The following is a 22996-nucleotide window of genomic DNA, read 5'->3' on the forward strand; positions in this document are numbered from 1 at the left end:
CAGTGATAGCTTTTTTTTTTTTTGTCCCTGTGTGCATCCCGAAAGAGCGGTGTTAAGCTTCACTGGTAGTTATTATTACAGCTGCTTGGACTTTCCTATAAACTTCTTGCCTTTTCTCCCAAGATTTTCTTTACTGCTTGAATCTCAGAGTGGGGGCTTGATGGTGTGTTTGTGTATTATGGGGTTTGTTTGATAGGCTGCTGTGCTGAATACAGATGTGTGGTGTGTTAGGAGTTCACGGCAGGTGATGCCAAGAGCTGTAACTGGCAGAAGGATGAGGCTCTTGCCTCCACCAGTCTGCTCTTTCCCCAACCGTGCTGATGGCCATCTCCTGCACTCCCTCCTGCCCCGCGGGAGGTGCTGCCCTGCCTGCTTGACCTCCCCGTTCTACAAGAATGATCCGCTTTGCCACATTCTTCAGCTGGTCCGACCCTTCGTATGGGGAATTACATTCCCTTTCCCTAGTCTTACCAAGTCAAACTTAGTGCTTGTGGTTAATGGCCCAAAACAAGGTTCTTCGTGGTCTTAGGAGAGAGGGTGGAAAGACGTACCTGATGGGAATCTCTTTAGTTCTGCTGGTGTTTCCTTTCCAGGTGGGTGGCTGGCAGCAGAGCACTGGTGATAAGAGAAAGTGATGGAAGTGAGAAGATTTTTAACCTCCCAGCCCTCTAGCTACCTGCTGCTTTATCCACTAAAAATAGCTGCTAATTCAACCTTCTGGGGAAATCTCAGGCATAGGCTAAAGGATTGCTAATATTAGTTGTTGGCTTTGCTGGTAAAAACTGGCTGTGGCTGCTGAATTCTTTCTCTTCCTGTGCAGCTTAACATTCATTTGCCTCTGTGGTGAGATTGTAAAGGGAGGAGGAGGAGGAGAAGAGAATGTCTTCTCACTCTTTTCTGTATTATTATCTTGTCTCCTGAAGAGGCTCAGCAAAGCATGGCATGCTGTCTTGCCCCACTCCCATTGTAGGTGCTACTCTGAAAGCAGAAGTGTACTTCTTCAATACATCAGGGCACTGCTGAATCAAAACATGTTGAGGGAGAAAGATACTTTTTTATTTATTTATTTATTTAAAGTTAGTGGCTTCAGGATAACTCGGTGTTTCTGTAGTTCAGGCTTGAAGAAAGTGTGTAGCTTGAGGGCTTTCAGAGGATCTATTTGTCACCAAAAGCCAGAAAGGCTCAGTCAAAATTTTTTGTGAGAAGGGTCTGAGGCAACATCTGTGCTCAGTGTGCCCAATGAATTTAATAGTTTTGTTTGGTTGGTTTTAAGTTTAGCATAGGTAAAGATCTCTGATACCTTTTAATTTGGGATGAGTGATTTTTGAAATTCTGGTTTTATTGAAACATCTAATGCATGTTTGACATACAGTTTAATTTTAGAAAATAGTCCTGGGAGGAACTTTGTCAGTAAGGAGGAGTGCTGATGTTGTGACAGTGCAGTCTAAACATTGGGATGTGCTACAGGCTTGAAAAAGAAGGTCTTTCTGAGTGTGCATCTGCTTTGCTGGAGCTCAGAAAATTTGCTTTTTTTTATATCCCCACCAGCAAAATGGAGAGGTTCCCAGAAATGTGCTTGAGGTTGGGGGGAAGTCCAACTTTAACACAAGCTTTTATAATTCTTATACCTATGAAAACATAGTCGGCAAAGCCTATTGCTAAAGTGGTTGTGAAACTAGAAGATCGCAGGCTCATGCCGTGCTGTGTCCAGGTTCTTGGTCACGTTTGATTTCTCTGTGATGCTGTTGTCTTCAGTTGTGCTTAGGTGTGTGCCTGCCTTTGAGTAGCCACTGAAACGTGTCCCTGGAGTAGGGGCTGCAGGCAGCAGTTAGCCTTTGCTTATTCGGTGGAGCAGAAGTAGCTGTGAAGGGTGGTGACTTGGCAAGTTCTAGCGTTCACCTGCGTTTTGTAACATGGAATTTCTTCAAATATATGGCGGGGCTTTTTACTCTATTATTATTTCCCGGTCCTTGTCCCTTAAAGGAAGGGAATAAATAATTAGTTTCGGTATTTGTTTAAGGAGAGAAAGGAACTGAGAAGTTCCTAGTCTCTTATTCAGTTGAAGAGAACAAGCCAATGTCTTTTTCAAGGCACAGAGCTGCTGGGGTGCACAATGCCAGGGACTCTCCCATCCTGTCTTATCATATTCATCAACCATCCTGTTGACTGTAGAATTGTTTCTGGCTTTCTTCAAAGTCTGTATGACTATCTTATCAACTCTGAGAAAAGCAGGAACCCTTAACTATGCAACAGGATGGCTGAATTGCAAAATCTGTAGTGTGTCTCCCTTTTTCCATGAGCCACAGCATCTTTAAGAAGACTATTGGAAGATGTTCTTGGAAGTATGGGCTGTTCCACAGAAGTTCAGAACTCTTTATTGTCCCTTTCCAGAAACCTCTCTCCTCTTGTGACTTTAGGAAGGGCAAAATCAAGGCCGTAAGTGATGTCTGAATTCAATAGCATTACAGTTTTGCTTGTAATTTATAAGTCTTTGAGAGTTAATTATCATACAACTCATAGACCGTAGTTATACGATTTCTTAATCTGTTATGTACACTAATTTTCTTTGGGCTAACTGCTGAAGGGATACATTTGTTTCTGCAGGGCATCAGCTGTGTCTGAACCACAAAGCACAGGGTTAACAGAGTCCATAATTATAGAGATGCGTGGGCTTGCTGTATTAATCGCCATTTAGAAATGTGGATCTCTCATCTTGACTTTCAAATTGAAAATATAGCCGTAGGTTAATCCCCTCTGCCTGCTCAGGTTCCACCTCTGCAGGCAGAGTGGCACCAGTCATATGTTCTGCTTTTCAATATTTCTCTGTTCATGTTGTTCTCAGTTATGCTTTGAATGTTTGCAGTGCTTATATGGGGCGGAGGGGGGGAAGAGTTCTTTACCAACAAAATAATTCAGTCTAAATCGCTTCCTTGCAAAAGAACAGAACATGCATTGAATGCCTTGAACCTCTCTTGTTCCATTGTGTTTCTGCTTTTACAGGCAGTAGAGTTTTCCTTATTCACGGTTTGTCTCTCCCCTTGCAGCATAAGCGAAAGCTTCCTCACTGTGAAAGGTGCAGCGCTCTTCCTGCCACGAGGAAATGGGTCGTCTACTCCCAGGATCAGTCACAGGCGTAACAAGCATGCAGGTAATATGTTGCATCCGACAGCTGAGGCTTGTCTGCTCACTCTTGTTTCCGAGTCCACCTTTCTTGAGTTTGTTCTCACCAGATGACACACGTTTCTGTTTACACCAGCTGTGTATTAAAGCTAGACCTGCCAGTCTCAAGACTGTGATATTTAATGCTGATGGAAAAAAAGGTTTCAGTACTCTCTTGTTTATCCTGCAAAATCAAACAAATGAGTGACATCAGGGCAGCAATCATGATGTCAAGGAGAGCTGAGAACAACTACCCCCCACAGTATCGTCCTCTAATTTTTGTATGAGAGGTGCTGGAGGGTTGCCATCAAAACCTTCCTGCATTGCACTGGGAAACTTGAGGTTATGATACAGGATGAGTAATTGCCCTTCCTGATCTGAAAGTAACCAGTTATGATGGAAGAAAGGGAGGAGACTTGTGGTGGTAAAGAAACCTCTGAGCAAAGTCAGTGTGACTTTTCAGATGTGTGAGCAGAGTGAATAATACAGAGTTGGTCATAATTCCACCCCCTTTATCTGCTGGAAGTTTGATACGTGTTTTTGCTTTGACTCTTTGTTGGAAAAGTCGGTCTGAATAATGAAAGTTAAACATTTCAGGGTAGGTTGTTTTTCATTGTGTATATGGTGCTTATTCACTGATGGTGTTTTACAGGGATCAGATAGCGTGGAGTTTTTCCCTTCCATTAAACAATCAGCAGGAAAAAAACAACACTGGGACGTTCAGATTTTTGCATATGGGACAGAGGCAGAAACATAGAGACTGCAGTCAACTTTCTTTGCCAAAAAGTGACGACCAAAAGGTGGTTTGGTTTGGTTCCGGGTGTAGATTTCTTTGCGCTTTGATACCATCAGACTGTCATCCAACTCTATATCCGGCAGAGTTACCTACCTGATGACTGGTCCACCTCAAAATCTGTTTACAAACATCTTTATAGGAAGAGCTTAAGTCAAAAGGCAGTTAATTACATACTTCCACTCAGACATAGTACAAGAAGCACCCAAATTGGTTTGAGTGAGATGCATTAATTACCAGTTGTCAGAAGAAAATAAAGTGTTCTGAAACTTAATTTAAAGCTGGCCTTTCTGGTTGAGACTGAAGTGAAATGGTGTTCAGCGTGCAAATAGAGTTAGCAGTCTTTTAAAAGTTTATCTTGACCTGTCTTGGTTTTTAATCTCTCCAAAGTCCTCTGCATAATAGAAGCCCAGGTCAGTTGCTGTCTTGGCTTTACCTTGCAGAGGAGACACGCTGGATGGGTTTCCTTGTGAACTTGTGCAAGGCAGCACAAACAGCTTTTGAATCTCTCTTGTTGCCTCATCTACTTGCTACAGCTGACTTGCATGAGATCTGGAGACCTTGCTGGAAAATAGTCACTCGTCTAATCAGCCCAGAGCTTTTGGAAGCCAGATTGCCAAAAAAGCAAATCCAGTGTGTTGTAATTGCTTACAGCAAGATGTGTTGTATTGAAGAGGCTGGCTTGCCTAAGGGGTGGGATTTTTATTCTTAGAAGACTCTCTTTATTCCTGTCTCTTCAACTTACAGGGTGAGATTTAATGAGGCATCAGTACTTGTCCTTTCCTCAGTTTCCCTGCTTGTCAAGTGATGTGAATGGTATAGTATTTTTTTATGGTGCTTGGAGATTTCACTGAAAAGAGACCTTTGTATGAGTGTGCATCATCTTTCTTTTCTGTGAACTTTTCTAACATAACTATACACCAGCAGACCAAGACACTAAGGGATCGGTGGTGTCACCTTCCTGAGCAAAAGATCTGTGCCACCAAAATTAAAACAGTGATGTAGAGAGTGTGGCTCTGAGAGGTGACCTGGCCATTGGCAGTGAGCTGGCTGGCAGAGCGTGTGGCAAAGAAAACTGTCTCCTTTCTTGGACTCTGATAATCTGTGCTCAACTTTCATTCCCATGTGTGTGTGGTGACTTATCTCTGGCACACAAAATTAGAAGGGAGGTGGAGAGCGGACATAACTTTCCAGTATGAAATTGCTGCCTATGGATGCAGTAGTGTTTCAGGTGGCTACGAGAGCATTTTCTGGGATGGTTGACTAACCTTCCTGACCTGCCTTTCTAATTCATCAGAGGTGCTAGAATCCAGCATAAAGAGTAAATGCGTAACAGGAAATAATTAATGTTCACACCCATTTCTTTAATCATATCATCTTCAGCAATGGAAATCACTAGTTGGCAGATTGGGTAGATATGGTACCAGCTGTCCATACTCCTCTTGCTGGGCAATCCTGCGCCCTGTGCCACCTGGCAAATGGGCTGTGTTCTGTAGGATGGTGGGCTTGCTTTTGCACTCCAACAACACTGGAAGAGGCCAGAAAAGGATGTAATTTCCCTGGGGCTTTTGCCATCTCTGGGATACTGTAAATCACTTTTAAGATCCCACCCGAGCTGATGCTTTGCACCTAGCCTGCCAGCTGAAGGAAACGAAAGCATCTGCTTGTTGCTGGACAATGTGATAGGAAGCAGCAGTCTGCCATGAATGCCAGCAAAGCCGATAGCTCTTCATAGGACAGGATGTGATATCTTTGTGCTGGTTCTGGCATGTTAAAACCTTTGCTTTGCTTTTTCTTAATCCAGGAAGCTTACAAAATGCCTTGTGTCTTTGGGGCTGAAAATGGTGCAAATCAATTAAAGCTGGCCAAGGAAGCAATACTTTACTTTCTAGCTCTGGAGCTCCGAAGGCTGGTAGGGCAGGCTGGGGAATGGGGAGGAGTGCAATAAACTTTCTGAGAATGAGGGATAGTGGAGCTCCTTGACTGATCCTTGCAGAAAGTATTCTCTTAGAAACTTCCTCTCTTTTTTAAGTATTGAGATAATCCAGTAGTCCTGGTGGTGTGTTTTAAAGTCCAAAAACTTCAGCTCTTAAACTGGTTCCTGATGGTGAATTACTGGCAGCAATAGGTGGGAACTGTTACGTTTTGGGGAGAGAAAAACTGAGGTGAGCATCTTTCATTTCAAGCTGCTTAAGACATGTAAATGCCTCATGAGTCAAATACTCGTTGGGCTCCTCCAGGCTGCAGGCAGGAGGTGCTGCCTGAAGCAGAGGGACCTTTGCCTGTTCAGTCGACAGTTCTCCATGATTCCCACCGCACTAGCAGCTGAAACTTCCTGGAACTGAGCAGTATCAACGGGATTTTGCACTGGTGTTGATGTGGGGAAATCCTGTCTCCCACTGCACCCCTGGGAGGACAAACATCTGATGGATGAGCTGGCCTTTCCTGTGTTACCTATCTCCCTGAATAATTGCCGTTTAGCGAGGCACATGCCAGCCACTCCAGCACTGGGAACAATGTCCTTGGGCAGGAAGGAGCTTCAGGTGCTTGTCACCACTGGTACTTCGTATGTGACTTCCCTAGCACTGCAGAGTGCCTCAGTTTTTCCCACCCCCAGTTAAAAATGCAGTCCTAGGGCATTGACTCATTCTCCATATGCTGAAATGTGTTTCAAGGAGGAAGGAAGGGGACAGCAGGGAATGCCGTGTCCTGCACAGCCCACTCCACACAAGGTTGCCTCTGTCCCATCAGGAGAGAGGCTGCAGCAGCCCTTCAGCCCTGCTGTTCCACCAGCTGTCAAAATAATTTGGGAACTAGGTACCATGCTCTTGCTGGGCAGTGTTTCTTTCCTTCCCCTTCCCTTTTGTGACAATTCCAGATGCTGCTTCGTGTCTAAGGTTTCCTTATTTCTGAAAGTCTGTGAAATAGCATGGATTCTAGCACCACCGATGAATTAGAAAAGGAGGTCGGGAAGGTTAGTCAACCTTCCTAGAAAATGCTCCCGTAGCCATTTGTGCTGAGTACTTGCCAGCATTTGTGCTCTTCCCCGCAGTCTTGCCTAAACTCGGCTTCGCGTCTGTGGGGGAGTGGGAGAGGGTAGAAGAGTAAAGGCTCCTCTTCTTCCCGTTCTGTGCCACCCACCTGGCAGCCTTGCACTCTCCTTTCTGGGAATGTAGATTAATTTTCCAGGTAATGATTTTAAAAACAGCCCATTGCTGGAGGTGTTATTGCTTACTGACGCTCGGAAGGTAATGTGCTTGCTTAGCAGAGAAACTCTTGGCTCTCTACAGGCCAGGGCGTAGTGCTGAGAAGTCAGTGTGGTAGGACCAACAGAAAGGTATCTCACTTGTCTTTCAAATGCTTTGTGCTTTAGGAACCTGGAACACTCAGGTCTTTTTAAGAAGACTTTAAAGTTACTGTGTGACTGATTTTTTTTTTTTTTTTTTAATTTTTTTTTTCCCCTTTCAGTTTTCCTCAGCCTCACCAGTCAAAGTGTAGCAAGCATTTTCTAGGAAAAATTGTAGGTGCTTGATTTTTCAGGTGGGAATTCTTAGCCACTTTTGGGTGGAGTTGGTACATAAGCATATGTGGGCACGTGCTGCTCTAAGATGGGACTAAATCTCACTTCAAAGGGGATACTCTTGTCTAGGTAGTAGTTCTGCACCAAGTAATAAGGTGGTGTAAAAGAAATGGCAGATTCCTGGTTTGAAGCACGTGGTAGAATGAGATGTTGAACCATGGGGTGGGGTCTATTTCTACCTAGTTTTCCTTGTCTTTTAAAGGAACAGAGAGTACCAAAATGCTTTTTATTTCAGTTAAAAAGATAACAGAATTTAGCAGGAGAGAGCATGGTAAGATGGGAACAGGTGAGCACACGGAGCAAAGAACAGCTGACTAAGAGATGGAGTTTTGTCATCTCTGAGTGGGTGGAAGTGACAAAGCTTGTGGTGACGTGTCAGGTTTCTTGGTGGATGTTTGCTCTGGCTGGACAGCCAGGAACTTGCATGTGATTTAAAACTATTTTTGTGCATTCACCTTTCCCTCTTGCCTGCAGGGGATCTCCAGCAACACCTGCAGGCCATGTTCATACTGCTCCGCCCAGAAGACAACATCAGACTGGTAGGCTGGCTTTTTGCTTATCTGCTATTAACAAATATAAAGGTTAAGTTCCGCTTGACAAATACACCTGTGTAACTCCTGAAAGCAGTGGTGCGTATATGTTTGAGTGGTTTCATCAGTGAGTTTGGGGAGTCGTCTTTGCAACCACAAAGGTAGAAAAGCAGCTAATTAAGAAAGGCTTGCTTATTTGGGTGTTCAGTGAGACAAATTGTATGGCTAGAAGACTGCCTTTGTCTGAACCAAATACTGAGTATTTATGCTCTCAAAAAGTACGGTAACTGCCAGAGAAGCTGGGTAAATTAGCTTGGTGTCCTGTTTAAATCAAGAGTAGGTGACTTATGTCTGACCAGCGTGAACGCCTGCCCTTCTGTGTTAGTTCAGTTGTGTTGCTCACTCTGCTCTCTGAACTTGTTGCATCCCAAAAGACCATGGCTTATCAGGAAGGAGCATGTAGGATTCCCATGTAGCTATGCACCTGTATTGAACTTTGTCTTTCTGCTTTTCTGCGTTGTTGCCTCCTATAATGATGTAATGAGAATTAGGCATTGCTGTTCATAGCACTGATACGCAGTCCTAAAGACCTTTAGAAGCCGAAGAAGAGCAGTGAGGAATTTGTCTAGGACATGTTGAAGTGCTCTGCAAGGTCAGGCATGACTGCAGTGTATCTGTATCTCTTATCACTCAGTAGCCTGAAGTTTCTTTCCTGTGTTGTCTTGGTGCATCTTAGCAACGTATGCCCAAAGTAGGACTGCCAGCATCAGAAGTGTTATTCTGGCACCTCTGGTTTGCTGAATCCTCCTGAGCTGTGCTGGAGCTGGACTGATCTTATGACTATAGCTAGGAAACAGCTAAGATTTCTGTGGAATGCTTTAATTTTAAAAACGACCACTGAAAATAATTTGCCAAAAGCAATCTTTGTAAGCAAACCAAAGGACCTACTCTTAAACTTTGTCAGGCACACCTTGCTGTCGCTAAAATTTCAGTGAAAGTGATGGGAGTGGGGGTGCTCAGTGCTTTTGAGAATCTGAGCCAGGGTTAGAACATTGGAAGCTATTGAACAAGTCATTGTTCAGCAATATCACTGGCTACATTGTGTGATTTGGGACAAATTAGCCTTAACAGCTGAATAAGGACTTTGTGGGTTGAGACATAAACCCTTTTGTTCAGAGCTACATTTGGAATGCTGAAATCTTGCATGAGGTTAAGTTCGATAGTCTACTTGAATTTAATTGATTCTTGACGAACGAAGGATGTGCAGAGCTGCAATAGACTCTCTCATAAAATAGTAGATACAAATGAGATTTGAAATATAAACAGTACTGAGAGAAATGCATTATCTTCTTGGGTTGGCTGCTGTCATTCGGAGGGCAGACTTCACAGCTCAGAGGGCAGCTGAGGAATCTAATCGTCTATAAACCTACACTTAAAATTTGGAACAACTCTTTTTTCTGTTGGAGCTATTGGCAGAGTTTTTAGCCTTCCATGAGAGCAGGATTAGAGCAATGGTACCAGTGTAAGATGAGTAGGAAGGAGGAAAATGAGTTAAGAGTACAAACTGATTGAACATATTCCTGTAGCTTAGCGGAGTGGGGACTTTTTCACTTACATGTGTTCAGTAATAAAAGAAGAGTTCAGAAAGTTGGGCACTTTTTTTTTTGTCTTCAAATCAAATATCCCAATGAGAAATGTGTTCTTGTGTGAAACACCTACTATCATGTAGCATCAGAAAGATGAAAGGTCAGTATGAACTTCCTTCTTGGAATGTGCTGTTCAGAAGGGCTGGTAAGATACCACATCATACTTCTGACGAAACAAGAATGCAGCAGAAGATAAAGTTGGCTTGTGTTTAGGTGAGCCTAAAACCTAAGAAAAATGTTGCTGCCCCTGAAAGGACTACAGGGGATGACTTATTCATGAACAGACTATAAATAACCTTCCCAAATTGAGGAGAAGGTTGGCTCCATGTGGATGAGCTGTTGAGAAAGAACCTTCCATCTCATCACAGTCCTTGAAGCTAGGCCATCCTTCCTAGATTGACTGGGATTTCAAATATCTTCATTTAAAAGGCATCAGACCACTTGCTTGGTGTGCTCCTGCTGTTGGGTGAGCATATGAGCTAGTGCTTAATGGAAAGGCTAGAGACTAATTTGCGATTTGAGGGGCATGTTGGAGCTCTAATAGTAACTTTTGAGGTTGTCTGGTTTACAGCGTCAAGTTTGCTGTTTTATTATTCCAGTAAGTTTAGCAAAACACATTATCTGCTCCAGTCACAGTTCTTTGCTTTGTGGTAGGGGTGTTAAGTGTTGAACCTAGAGAACCACAGTAAGTCATGCCCTGTTTCTCTTAATTGGCCCTCTGAAAATCCCACCTGACTGACTTGAAGCTGTGTGACCTTTGTTTGCTGTTTGTCTAGCCCTGTTCTAAAGGGTCTTGCATTAAGACCACACTTCCCATTACTGCTAGCCAAATTGGTTTAGCAAAGTAAGTTAGATTATGTTAATCCTCTTGCTGCTGGACTGTCTTCAAGAGAAGCAGAACAGAACTCATGTGGGGATGTCCCGGACACAGGGCAGCTGTTGTCTGCCTGCTCCCATTTTAGGCAAATCTATGTTTCTGTTTGAGGTTTGGTTCCTAATGTAGATAATGACTTTAACCACCAAGACTTTGGTGATTGCTTGCTCTTCTAGGTTGAAGAGCACCCTTTCTGTTTTGCTGCAAGTGGTTAGTTGTAGAAACAGCCGTCTTTGGCAGAATTCGCACCTTGAAAGGCTGACCACTTTGATCCTCCGTGTTTCCAAAGGAATCCCAGTGACTCAAGGAGCAAGAAGGAAAATAAGGCTGGTTTTAGCATGACTTATCCTAAAGAGATGGGGTGGGGCACAGTCTCTCGCTGTACAGAGCACATCTGTCTGCTGGCATCAGCATTTGGGTAGTTTCTGTTAGTCTTTGGTCCATTGGACAAGTCTAGAAGACGCAGTCAACACAGTCTCCTGCCTGCACTTGCTATTCCGCCCCCATCACTAGAGCCGCTGCTCCCTGCAATGCCACTGGGAAGCTTTCCCTGCTGCTCTCAGCATAGTCTTCTGCGATAGAGCACTCTGGTGAAACAGCAAGCTCTGTTTTAGCTGCCGTGCACTGTTTTAACCTTTGTTGTAGACTCAGCCGCATCTCGTGGCCGAGACTTACTGGCTAGCGGACAGGTGAGGTGTGAGGAGGTCAGAGGCGGCTTCCTCTAAGCTAGGAGATGCCATTCTGGCCTCAAGACCAGGTTAGAAAGAACTAAAGGAGCATATTGGGAAAAGCAGCCTAATCCTGAGAGATCCCACACAACAGTTATTTTGTGAGGGTTTTTTTAAGGATAAAATGACTGAACTGGGCTCTCTGAGCCATGAACTCCTGTGGGCCACCAAGAAGTGTCTACACAAGTAGTGGCTTGGGAGGGCTGCTGGTGCTTGAGGAATTCAGGTTCAGTTTGTGAAGGATATCAAACACCCCTTGGAGCTTCAACCGCTGGGTCACAAGGAATTCGGCAACTGGGTCTTGTCGCAGCAGGCAGGTGTCTGTCTGCAGCATGGGGCAAGGCTGGGCTGTGACAGCTCCTTCTTGCCTATGTTTGTTCTCTGCAGGTCCTGCTCAAAGTTCAAGAAGCAGTTTACCAATATGGTAAACATTGAGGCCAGACAACACCTTGGGGTTGGATTAGGCTGTCCAAAGTTAAGGTTCAGTATACGTAATTAAGACACTTCCTTTCTAGGGATGTCCTGGTTTCTCTAGTTGGGATCCTGTGACTAAAGTAACTGCAAATGGCTTGGAACAGAGTCCAGAAAGTGTTGCAAGTAAAGATTGCCTACTGCAGATGTTTATAGGCAAAACTTGCAATGCTGGGCTCCCTTCCCGGGGCTCCTCGCTAACCTGCAGTCTGTAAGAAGACTTGCTGGAGTGACTTTAGTTCTTACTTCCTCAGGGCTTCTGGAGGAGCATTATACTTCAGTGTAGTCTTTCAAGAGCTTCAGTGTTGGTCTGACATTCACAGCTTAGCTAAACAGCTGCTTTCTGAATGCTGTCAGTAGTATTTGATTTGGGGGAGTTTGGGGTGAGGTTCAGGCATCCTGCTAGGTCTCTCTTTTGGCACTGGGCTGCACGTGGTTGTGGTAGGAGCAATGAGGCACAATGACTTTCACCTTTTCCGGACTATCTGAATCCAGCCATGGGTACAGCTTATTAACAGGGAAATCTTTTCCTGCCAGGTGTAAGGCAGTAAGGTTGCTTCTGCACTGGGGAAGTTGCTAGAAGAATTCAAAGGGCCAGCAGGAAACCACATATGAATTAGATCCTAGTTTTCTGTCCAGCTTCCTGGGAAGGTGGTGGAAAGTCTCTTTGGAGCTGTTGTAGCACCCAGTAGTTTAAAGGAAAGCCCTAGCTCTTTGGACAAAGCCCTCTGAGAGGTGAAGAGCACGTTCAACGCCTGTCTGTCTTGCTGAACACATAATGATCCATGAAGCTCACTAGGCTGGGACCAGTCAAAGGACTGTGGCAGCCAGCCTCGTAGGCTGCTGTTTAAGCGTAGCCTTGGTGGGACAGAGCAGGCCTACAGCAAGATGAGCAGAAGGCACCAGGAACATCCCAACTGTTCAGGAAAGCGCTGTGTGAGAGTAAGTCACTTCTCCCTCTTCTGCTGGTTACCCAGCTGAGAAGCACGGGCCATCCGTACTAGTGCAAACTGCATCACTGCTTCCGCGCCTGTCACTCAGCATGAAAAAGTGGCTTGTAAAAGTAATAATGTGTGTTTTGCTGGCTGCACTGCTGATCTCTCTCCTTCCTTTCTTTAGGCTGTAAGACTGGAAAGTACCTACCAGAACCGCACTAGGTACATGGTGGTAGTGTCCACCAACGGCAGGCAAGACACCGAAGAGAGCATTGTCCTAGGAATGGATTTCTCTTCCAATGACAGGTACTCACAGTGTCCAGATGGGGGAAGTCCTTGTGTGCACCCACATGTCAAGTCAAATGTAGAAACTACTGTCTGGTGTCCATCCTTTCTGTGGATAGACTGCTTCAGATTTTCCAGTCTTAACACCTTTCTTGAGATCCAGAATTCCCCTTTTATTTCTTGAAAGGAGGTGGCAAATGGGAAGGCAACGGTGCAGGTCAACATTTCCTCCATTCCTCCGAGCCTCAGACTTGTGTGAGGACATTAAGTGCCCTTAAGTGTCTTCAAATGGTGAGGTCCCTAAGCCCTCACATGCATAGAAGAAAAAGCTGCAATTAGAGAAGCTGGACATCAGGGTTCAGGAGAGCAGCTAATAAGAAAGTGACTGTCAGGCAGCCCCTTGCCAAGGTCATGGCACAAAGGGCCTGATGGGAATGTCAGAGTTGCTGATGGCAGATTTTACGCAACATGTGCTCTCACCAGACATCAGTATGTCATCAGGGTTTAGTGCTTTTGCTTCATTCATTTAAATTGCTGCTGACATCTCCAAAAGGCTGCAGAATGTGGCTGGGAAGGAGCTCTTGCTGCTGGAGTGACTATAAGCCAGGAGGCAGCACCCCCAGCAGCTTCACGGGCAGAAGCTTCACATTTAGAAGGGGACACTGGGTGCTTTGGAGAGGGCATGGATGCACATGACTCTTTTAAAAAGAGAGTGGTATGTAAATCTTGGCCTATGTGGGGAAAGAATCACCTTGGATATTCAAATGATCTCGGAAGGTTTCATACACATGCTTACTTCTAGCACAATTGCTACAGGAATGAGTCTTGCTTTTGACCCTAGGTGGAAGAAATTACTTTCAGGTAGCTAGCAGGGTCACTAGAAAATCTGTTTGAACTGTTTGACTAAGAAGTTGCCTTCCAAAGAGCCTGCTGATCACAACAGCCACCATGCTTAATTTCAAGTGGCTTGGTTTGGATGCTTAGCTCAAGTGATGCCTGCTAAAAGGGGGGACCAGCCTGATGCTGCCACTGGCTCCTGTCTCCCTTCCTGTGCATATGTGCCCAGCTGTATCTCAGAGATGCTCTTGCGGTAGTGGAAGAATAACTTGTCCTTGCACAGGTTGCTGTGAGCTTGGAGCTCGCTATTGGCTGTGATATACCAGCACAGCCACCTTTGATAACTGAGAGCTTACTGGTATTCAGTCTCTAATAACATAGCAGGGTCATTTTAGCTTTCTGCTAGAGTTACTTAGGTTCTGGATGGTCAGTCTGATGCACCCTCCCCTAGCCCACTTGGTATTTATAACTCAATGTAGACTTGTTGCTATGGTCTCTGATAAGCGCTTGCTGAACAGTATCACTAAAAATACCCTGGCCACCTTGGGAAGCCTTTTAAAAACACGTCTTTCCATGAGCTCATCTCATGTTGTCAACAGAAATAGCTGCGTGCCGCAGTGTCTCCTTGTGCTGGGCACCAGTCGCTCCAAGGTGTGTGCATTTACAGGGCTTCATGTCTGCTGACCCTCTGAAGCCTTGAGTCTCGCCCTCTTCCCCCACTTCTCATGAGCTGCAGAGACTGACAGGGGTGTTAGGGCTTGTGGAAATTTGAGTGCAGCTAGTGCAAAGCATAGGAGCAGGAGACAGTTGAATCCAGTTCTTCAAGATGCTGCTTTAATTGTGGACCAGTTCTAAAGCTTTGAGATTCAGCTTTTTCATTTGACAACCTGGTGCAGGTTATCTTGGGGTTCCCCTGCCCCTGACTTTTTTCCATCGCTTGACTCTGCTTTTAACTTAAGCTTTTTGCTTAGCCCTACAGAACGCAGGTGCCTGGGAGGGCAGAGAGGTCAAAGTAGCCGAGAGGGGTGGGATTGCCAAGAGGTGTCTGTCTCGGCTGGCTGTTGTGCTCATCCTCGAGGTGTGGGAGGGTGAAGAAGGGGTAGGAGTCAACAACGGGTGATAGGCTGTGATTGCTAACCTACCGTGCTGCCAGTCACCCTGCTGTTACACTATACTGATCCCAGTTCCCAGCCGCTGTGGCTGAGGGACAAACAAGAAAACAAAGCTGTGCATTGCAAAATCAGAGCTAGAACCAAACCACTTGAGCCTGAGAGGAGCTAATCTGTAAAGAAAGCCTTGAGCTGACTGAAGACTGTGAGCCCCCTCTGACCTTCCACACAAAGCTTGCTGCTTCTGAATCCTGTTTGCTCTTCTCCTGGGCGTATGTTAACCCTTTAAGCTTGCTTGAAAGAGTACTGCTGTACCCTGTGTGTGGTTGATGATCCTTGCCAGACACCTGTGGAATAACACTGGCACTGTTTGCCCTGAAGCAACCATGGGATTTTTAATTTTTTTCTAATGAGTACAAAAATATGCAATCATTGTGATGAAATTAGAATAATAGCATGGTGCTGTAGCAGATGGGCTGACCTTCTCTTTCTTACTGCAGTAGCACTTGTACAATGGGCTTGGTGCTGCCGCTGTGGAGTGACACCTTGATCCACCTGGACGGGGATGGGTGAGTGTCTTTTGTATGTTCTAGGTAAATAGCAGAGGGTCTCCATGTGTAAGCTTATAGCATGGTATATGGGGAAGGATTCAAATGATTGCAGAGCCCTAACAGGTCCAGCAGACCTCCTGTTGTTGACCTGTATTGGGTTAGTAGGCTCAAAGGCCCTAAATCACAGTGGTTGTGGCAGGAAACACCAATAATTGACTTATCTGTGAATAAACATGCACTGAGACAGTGGCTTATGTGTGTGTTTAAGCTGGAGTAAAGGAGCTTTTAGTGGTGAGTGGGTGTGTAGTGAAAGCTCCTTAAAGGGATCCTATTATGTGTTCCTCCATCATGCTTGCAGCAGGCAGCGTTCAGCTGAACATAAAATGAGAATGATGATTCTCTGCCAAATAGACACCTGACTTGCAGACTCCTGTTTGTGCCAGTTACAAAGGCTGTCCAGTGAGTGCAGTGCATGGAATGACTTCTCTTTCCTTGGTAGCTGCCCCAGGATCACTTTAGCTGGACTCTGTTGCTCCCAGCTGTGGCACTGAATTTGTGTTGCCAAGGTAAACAGTACAGCCCAGCACTGTCCCACTGTCTTAGTTTCGTTCCTGAACAGCAGCTGCTTAAAAAAAGTTATCTTAGAGCTTTTAGCATGCTATTTTGATCTGTTTGCTAGCTGAACTCAGCGTTGTATGCATAGGGCTAGTCCTTTCCTGTTCTAATGTGCTACAAACTATCACTTATTAACTAAAAAGTGGCTTTTGGGACACATTTTTACTGTGCCTTTTTTCTTCTCTCCAGAGGGTTCAGCGTATCAACAGATAACAGGGTTCATATATTCAAGCCAGTGTCTGTACAGGCAATGTGGTAAGTACTTGCTATAATCTGTCCCAGTGATACTTCTTCCAAGGTGTCTTGGCTGCTTGAGCTTTTAAAAAGCAGGTGCTGCTTTGCGTTACTGGTATCTTGAGACCTACTTGAGCAGCCAGAATTCTCCTTCAGAGACAGGGAAGGAAACCAAAGAAAAAAAAAAAAAAAACATGCAAGTGCTGCTATACAGCAGTGAGTTTATAGTACTGCTGCAGCCATGCCGCCTTCTCAGCTGGGGGCAGGAAGGTATGGGGTAATTTTCCTTGCAAAAGGCTGCTGCTTTGAATCTCTCCGAAGCAGAATTGCTTTGAGCATATGTTTGAGATTTACTTTTTTTTGTCATAAATAAGGAGGTACATGTTGCATGTATTTTGGGAGTCTCTGTCTCCACTGAGACATGTTCATTGTGATAGCGAGAAAGAAAGAGAAGCTGCCTGCATTTTTCATTCCTTTTAGGGTGGTTCATGTAAGAATGTAGTGGCCATGAAAGTATTTCTGGCTCAAGCTTCTTTGCATTGCCGAAATACATCCCCTGTCACGGTGTCATGCTACTGTGTCACCCCAGTGATTTTGACCTGGATCCTTCTGATCCCAGTCAAAGATTTAAAACAAGCTAAAAATAGGAGAGGGGGATTTGTTTCCCAGCAGCAGCTGAAGAAACTTCTGACATCCCTCGTGCAGTGAGAGAGGGCAGACGCCTAAACACCTCAGTAAAGTCAAGTCCTAAGCCCCTGGGTGTGCAGCTCTCCGTGTCTCATTGCTGGGTGTCCCTGCCCTGCATGCAGGGGAACTGATGGCACAGTAGGAGCTGTCAGAGCACCCTGTCTTGGACACAAACTCTGCGCATCTTATTATGGCTTAGGTAGTTGCAGCAGGTTTTGGAGCCAGAGACACAGGTGCCTCTGCCCTCTGAATTGTGGGAACCTTCACTGCTATCCAGGCTTGTCTTGGCATACTTCAGTTAAGGACGTGGAAGCTCTTGCAGCATGTGGTTATCCACACCCTTGCAGGACAGCCTAACACTGGGGTTTGTACCAACTGATGGGATGTGAGCAGCATCCTGGATTTGGCTGCTGCTTTATGCTTGTTACCAGCCTGAGGAAGAAATTATAATCCTGCAAGTATTTTTCCCTTTCTAGGTCTGCTCTGCAGAGTTTACATAAGGCTTGTGAGGTGGCACGGAGCAACAATTACTACCCAGGGAGCCTCTTCCTCACGTGGGTCAGTTACTATGAGAGCCATATCAACTCCGACCAGTCATCAGTCAATGAGTGGAACGCCATGCAAGATGTCCAGTCCCACCGGCCCGACTCGCCCGCCCTCTTCACAGATGTGTAAGTTGCTCTGGCTCTGCTAAGCCAAAGTGTTTGGCTGTCAAGCACTGCAGTCACCAAATGAGGAGACAGTTTCCACAAGAGGTGACTCTTAATTAGGTATTGATGAGGAGAGGTTCCCTATTCCAGGTAATAAGCAGACCCCTAGTTAGGTAGACACCAGCACTGGAAGTTTAGCCCTCCTGGGGCTCCATTGCATCTCCTCCAGCCTCTGTTTTCAGTCTAGTTGTTTACCTTGGGCTTCGGGCTCGCAGATCTTTGCTTTTGCAAGCTAAGTTCTGTGTTACTAGTGAGAGAGAGGTGTGGTATATTCTAGTACCTAGGCCTTCCTCTTCTGTGGTTTTGTCCTCTGGTTTCCAGGCCTGGTGTCTCCTGGAAGGAACAGGTTTCTCTGGACTTTGCTCTTACGCTGGTGTGTGTCTGAGCACATTTAGAATAACGTGGTCTTTTTTTCCATACTCAGTTCATTTTGCTGTAAAGTGAAGTGTTTACCTATGGACTTCTGAGACTGTGAGCTTGGAAGCATCCTCATAGGCATCCATCTGACACACCTAAGAATGGGGACAAAGAACAATGCAGTTTTTCATCATTCTGAGGAGCTCTGCAAGTGTGGAACAGGACAATGTATGGGTCCCAAGCTGTCTCCAGCTAATGCTTGGATGTCTGGTGATATGTGGTCCAAAACAGTGGCTGAGGTAGGCAGGTAGACAGTTTGGAAAGGCAAAATTTATAGGCTGTATCAACACTCAAGGTTTACAACTCCTGTAATTAGTAATTGCTGATGGTACTGATACCATATAACCTCAGAGGCAATCTGTGTCCAAATGTGATGCCAAGCATGAGGGCTTAGTTGCCTGGTTTGTAGTAGAAGTGACTTCACTAGTCCCAGCTGCTTTTCCAGTATAATAGTGCCATTGGTTGATTTATGCTCTCAGATATTTCCTGTTGTTCAGTGGAGTTCAGTGAGTGAATAGTAATGCTAAGCAGTTGTTCAGCTGTGAACAAGTCTTCACACTTGATTGTTTTTTAATATACAAGGAGGGTGGCTGAAAAGTTTTGGCAGGCTGTCAGATTAATATTCTTTTGTAGCTTTTCATATATAAATTTTATGTAACTCACCCTTCCGCTGGTGGCAGCAACTGAATGATTGCCTGGGGACACCTAGACAGCATTCTCTTAATTGAGTCCTGAAATAATGCGTGAGGTTAAAAGCCAGGAACTTTCATGATTTTTATTTGTGAACCACCAGTTGGACACTTGTAAAGCAGAGAAGCATCTGTGCAGTCGCCATCCTGGCAGTCTTCCAGAGAAACAGAAAGGTGGTGTGAGTTGTTACTGCTGGGTCCTTTCTAAAGATGATAGGTGAGACAGCTCTGTGCTGCTGCTCTCTTGCAACTTCCCCTGGTGTTAGGCTATTTTTGCAGCTGGTGATAAAGCCCCTGGCAGCAGAGGCTGGAGGAATGCACAGAGGCTTAGCTGCCCTCGTCTCTCCATGTAAGGAGCTTTCGAGCTGTTACCTTTCCAAGAAAGGTAGGGGGAGGCTTAGATATTGCTCCAGAGAGTATAATGCAGCCTTCCTAATTTAAATTTTACCAAATACCAGAGGTTCTCTGGATGACTACAGTGGATTAGGAGCATTCAGTTGGTCTCTTTCATATACAACTGGGAATCTAAACTGGGCTTTACAGTCACCTGAATTCCTTCCAGCTGAGGACGTGCTTGGGGAAAGTAGTGTGGGTATCTGAGACTCTGCAGAGTATCCAGTCTACACAATACCCGTTACAAAGTGCCATGAGTCCAGTTTGTTTCCCCTCCCAGTGACTCTGTTGCTTTCTTCTGATAGCCCAACTGAGCGGGAACGCACAGAACGGCTAATTAAGACCAAGTTAAGGGAGATCATGATGCAGAAGGATTTGGAGAACATCACGTCAAAAGAGGTGAGTGGTGAGGGAGCAGCACTGGAATGCTGTTGTGCAAACTAAAGAGCTCTGTGCTTTATGCCCTGAAGAAAGGCCAGAACAAAAACTTAACATGGCTTCCTTGTGTTCCTCCTCCCCACCCAGATACGCACTGAGCTGGAGATGCAGATGGTGTGTAACCTGCGGGAGTTCAAAGAGTTCATTGACAATGAAATGATAGTGATCCTTGGGCAGATGGACAGCCCCACGCAGATATTTGATCATGTCTTTTTGGTAAGTCTAATGGTGAATTCAAGAGTAAACACGCCTAACGCTTCTCACTATGTCTTGGGTGACACAGGGGCCTCTGGAGGAACAGAAAGGTACTCTGAAGGAGAGATTGGCTGATCCTGGGATCACGTACTCTTAAGCAAGACACAAGATACTAGTGCTATTGAAGAAGAGCAGCCTGGTTTCTTGGCTGCGCTAGACTTTGCCATGCAACACCAGCTAAGCTGTAGACCCTTTCACTAGAGGACGGAAGGGAAAAAGTCGTAATTCTTACTACTTTTCAGGGCTGTTTCCTTTGATGTAGGACCAGTTTTGTAGCCTTAACTGTCCAGGGTACCCACACGCCAAGTTCTTGGAGAACGCCTGTGTTTGGGAAGGGCATAACTGCAGCAAAGAGGGAGGGGAGCTGTTGGGGAGAGCTGTGTAACATTCAGGTGGAATGACTCTTGTAACATGGAAAGCTCTGAGTTTGTGTGATCCAGGAGGAACAGAGGAGCTTAAAGAATCCTGGAGATAAGTCACTTAAGGAAACATAAACATTTTGCCTTTTAATGTTTCACTTGCTTAGTTGCCTTTCATTGCTGCTGGGGCCTGTCTAATTACTGCACCTCCTTCTGGTGAGTCAGCACTCCACTGGATTTCCCAGCCCTGAAGCAACGGACGCAGGTTTGGTTGGGCTGTCTAGCCTATGAGGTTGGCTCAACTTTAAACAAAGCCATTCTTCTTGGACCAGCTGGTCTTTCCAAATGGAGAGGGCCTCTCCCTGTCTCCTGAAGCTTAGTGCTGTGGCTTGGAAGGGATGGTGTATGTTAATGTGAGTGCTCCCAAGAAATTGTGGTGGGGTAGAGCCAGGAAGCTTAAAAGTACCTACAATGTAATGGATTTTTTTTTTTGCAGACTATATGTTTTCTGGCAAGAGAGACCTGTTACAGGCTTATAGTGCTAGTCAAAAGCAGTACAGGCAATTTGGTCCGCTGCAGGGCTTGGAGTCCTGGCTCTGAGTGCGTTTAACGGGAACAAGACCTTTAAAACACGGCTTGCAGGCAGCACCAAGAAGAGCTGTGGCTGTGTGGAATAGAAGTATTTGCGAAGCAGCTCTCTGCGGTGAGGAGCGGTGCTGCTGGGGCTGGACACCAGCTTAATGCAGGAGCGTGTATACGGCAAGGCAAAGGCATACAGTGGGGTCTCTGGAAGGCATGGAGCTGTTTGCTTCCAGGTCGAGATAAGAGCCCTGTGGGATCCCACTTAAGGAGTGTTAAAATAACTAAGCAGGAAATAAGAGACCTGATGATTGTTGATCAAAGAACAGGAGAAAAGGTTTTCACTGCTGCAGCATTGTTCTCCATACCTGTGGAAACTGGAGGTTCCCAGGCCTGAATTAAATTGTTCTTCCTTGGCCAGAAAGAGACAACATGAAGCTAACTAAGTCTGGGGGGCTAGGGTAAATACGGCAGGGATCCAAATATGTTTGTTGGCAAATCCTGAATAGCGAGAGCCCCCATAGTCCTCCTTCAGATTGTGCGCAGCTCTGGACTTTGCTGGGATTGACCTGATCTGTGGCTGAAGGCAATGGATTCTGTTGAAATCTGGCCTACCATGGCATATAACATTTGTCCCTTTATTTTGCTCAAAATTTAGAGTCTCATCTGTGCTGAACCCTTGAATGGTGTCCTCGTTATCATGATTTCTCTTAGGAAGTAGTTCAGTTTGGGAAGAACCAGCTGCTTTTTGTTTGCTGTATTCCTCGAGTGTCAAAACAGGACAACGGACTTGTCCCCAGTAGCTACCAGAATAGTAACGCTGCCCTTCCCTGTGCGTGTACATCTATGTGCAGGCTGCGAGTGCTCAGGACTTCTCTGCAAGTGCTGTCGTGGGCTGGGCCCGAGTGCGTGCCCGTGAGCCAGAACCCTTGGAGCTCCCCCATCTCAGACACGGGGTGCCTGTGCGCACTTTCCAGGGCAGGCAGCAACCCATCCTCTGGGTGGACGCTGCTGCTTCTGCAAGACTGGGAGGTTCTCGCTCTCGGGCTGACGGGGTTTGCGGGCTGGCAGTGGGTATGCTCCAAGGGCTGGCTCACCCTGGCGATGCCAGTCGTGGCCCTGGGGCGATGTGGAAGCCTGTGCTGTGGGAGCAGCCATGAGCAGTGCTGTTCTGCTGGTGATGGTAGTGCTGCCTGGGTCCCTCTTGCTTGCTTCTTGATCTGAACTGTCTTTCTATTTCGGAGTCATTTTAGGGCAGGGAAGCAGATAGCTGTGCACCTTAAATTTTGAAGGAAGCCTTTGTCTGAGTGGTTTTGTCCTCGGTCAGGGTTTATATGTTTGAGCAGGAAGCAAGCAGCTTGGAGGCCCTGTATGTGTGTGCTGCAGAGAAGAGGGTTGGTTAGCTAGCCAGGGTTAAATGTGTTTATTTCTCTGCTCACGCAGGCTTTGAAGTTGGGGAGAAGAGGTGTAACCCAAGTGAGCTTACGGTGTTGCTGCCTTTGATGTGCGAGATGGGTGTTTCATGTATAAAGAGCACCTGGATGGTTTTTAAATGCAGGCGGTCTCTCTTCTGTGGGGTAGAGCTGGCAGCAGCCTCCAGGGAAAGGGTGGAGCGATCTCCTCTTTGCTGAGGTTGATTTGTCAGCCGTTTGCAGGAAGTGCCAGCATATGGTGCTGAGCTCCGGCTTTGCAGAGCTGCTTGTTGCTTCAGAATAGATCTGGTTAATGGGGCAAGATAAGGTGCTGAACATCAGCCCTGTTATCGCTCTTCTGTGTACCTCTTTACTCAAAAGACACCCTGGTCTCCAACACTTGGCTGGCCAGCTTCCTCTCCCAGTTCAGTGGTGACAATCCCTCCCTCCATCAGTTGTCTGGCCATGCCTTCCTTCTGGCTGATGTGTCCCTTTGCATGTTTTCCCTGCAGGGCTCGGAATGGAATGCCTCCAATTTGGAAGACTTGCAGAACAGAGGGTAAGTAGCTTCAGGCCATCAGCTTAAAAGCAAGAGCCTGGCCTCAACACTTGTCTATGCAACAAACTCTATTCCACACCTGCTGTGTAACCTGAGTCTTACTAAAGGGTTTGCAGATCTGAACAAGCTCTTGCTTCCTCCAAACTCCGCG

The 22996-nt window shown here is 45.8% G+C and overlaps 1 protein-coding gene across 1 annotated transcript in view; it reads left to right on the forward strand.

Moving 5' to 3' along the window:
* The window catches only part of SSH2 (slingshot protein phosphatase 2), a 104985-nt gene that overhangs the window by 64958 nt on the left and 17031 nt on the right, over positions 1 to 22996 (forward strand). Inside the window, 9 exon segments of the mRNA XM_069791141.1 lie at positions 3045 to 3148; positions 8007 to 8071; positions 12901 to 13022; positions 15448 to 15516; positions 16303 to 16368; positions 17511 to 17705; positions 19549 to 19642; positions 19769 to 19897; positions 22799 to 22845. Of these exon segments, the coding sequence (XP_069647242.1) occupies positions 3045 to 3148; positions 8007 to 8071; positions 12901 to 13022; positions 15448 to 15516; positions 16303 to 16368; positions 17511 to 17705; positions 19549 to 19642; positions 19769 to 19897; positions 22799 to 22845 (891 nt within the window).

The sequence above is a fragment of the Haliaeetus albicilla genome, chromosome 9 (genome assembly GCF_947461875.1).
Source record: "Haliaeetus albicilla chromosome 9, bHalAlb1.1, whole genome shotgun sequence".
Classification (NCBI taxonomy): domain Eukaryota; kingdom Metazoa; phylum Chordata; class Aves; order Accipitriformes; family Accipitridae; genus Haliaeetus; species Haliaeetus albicilla.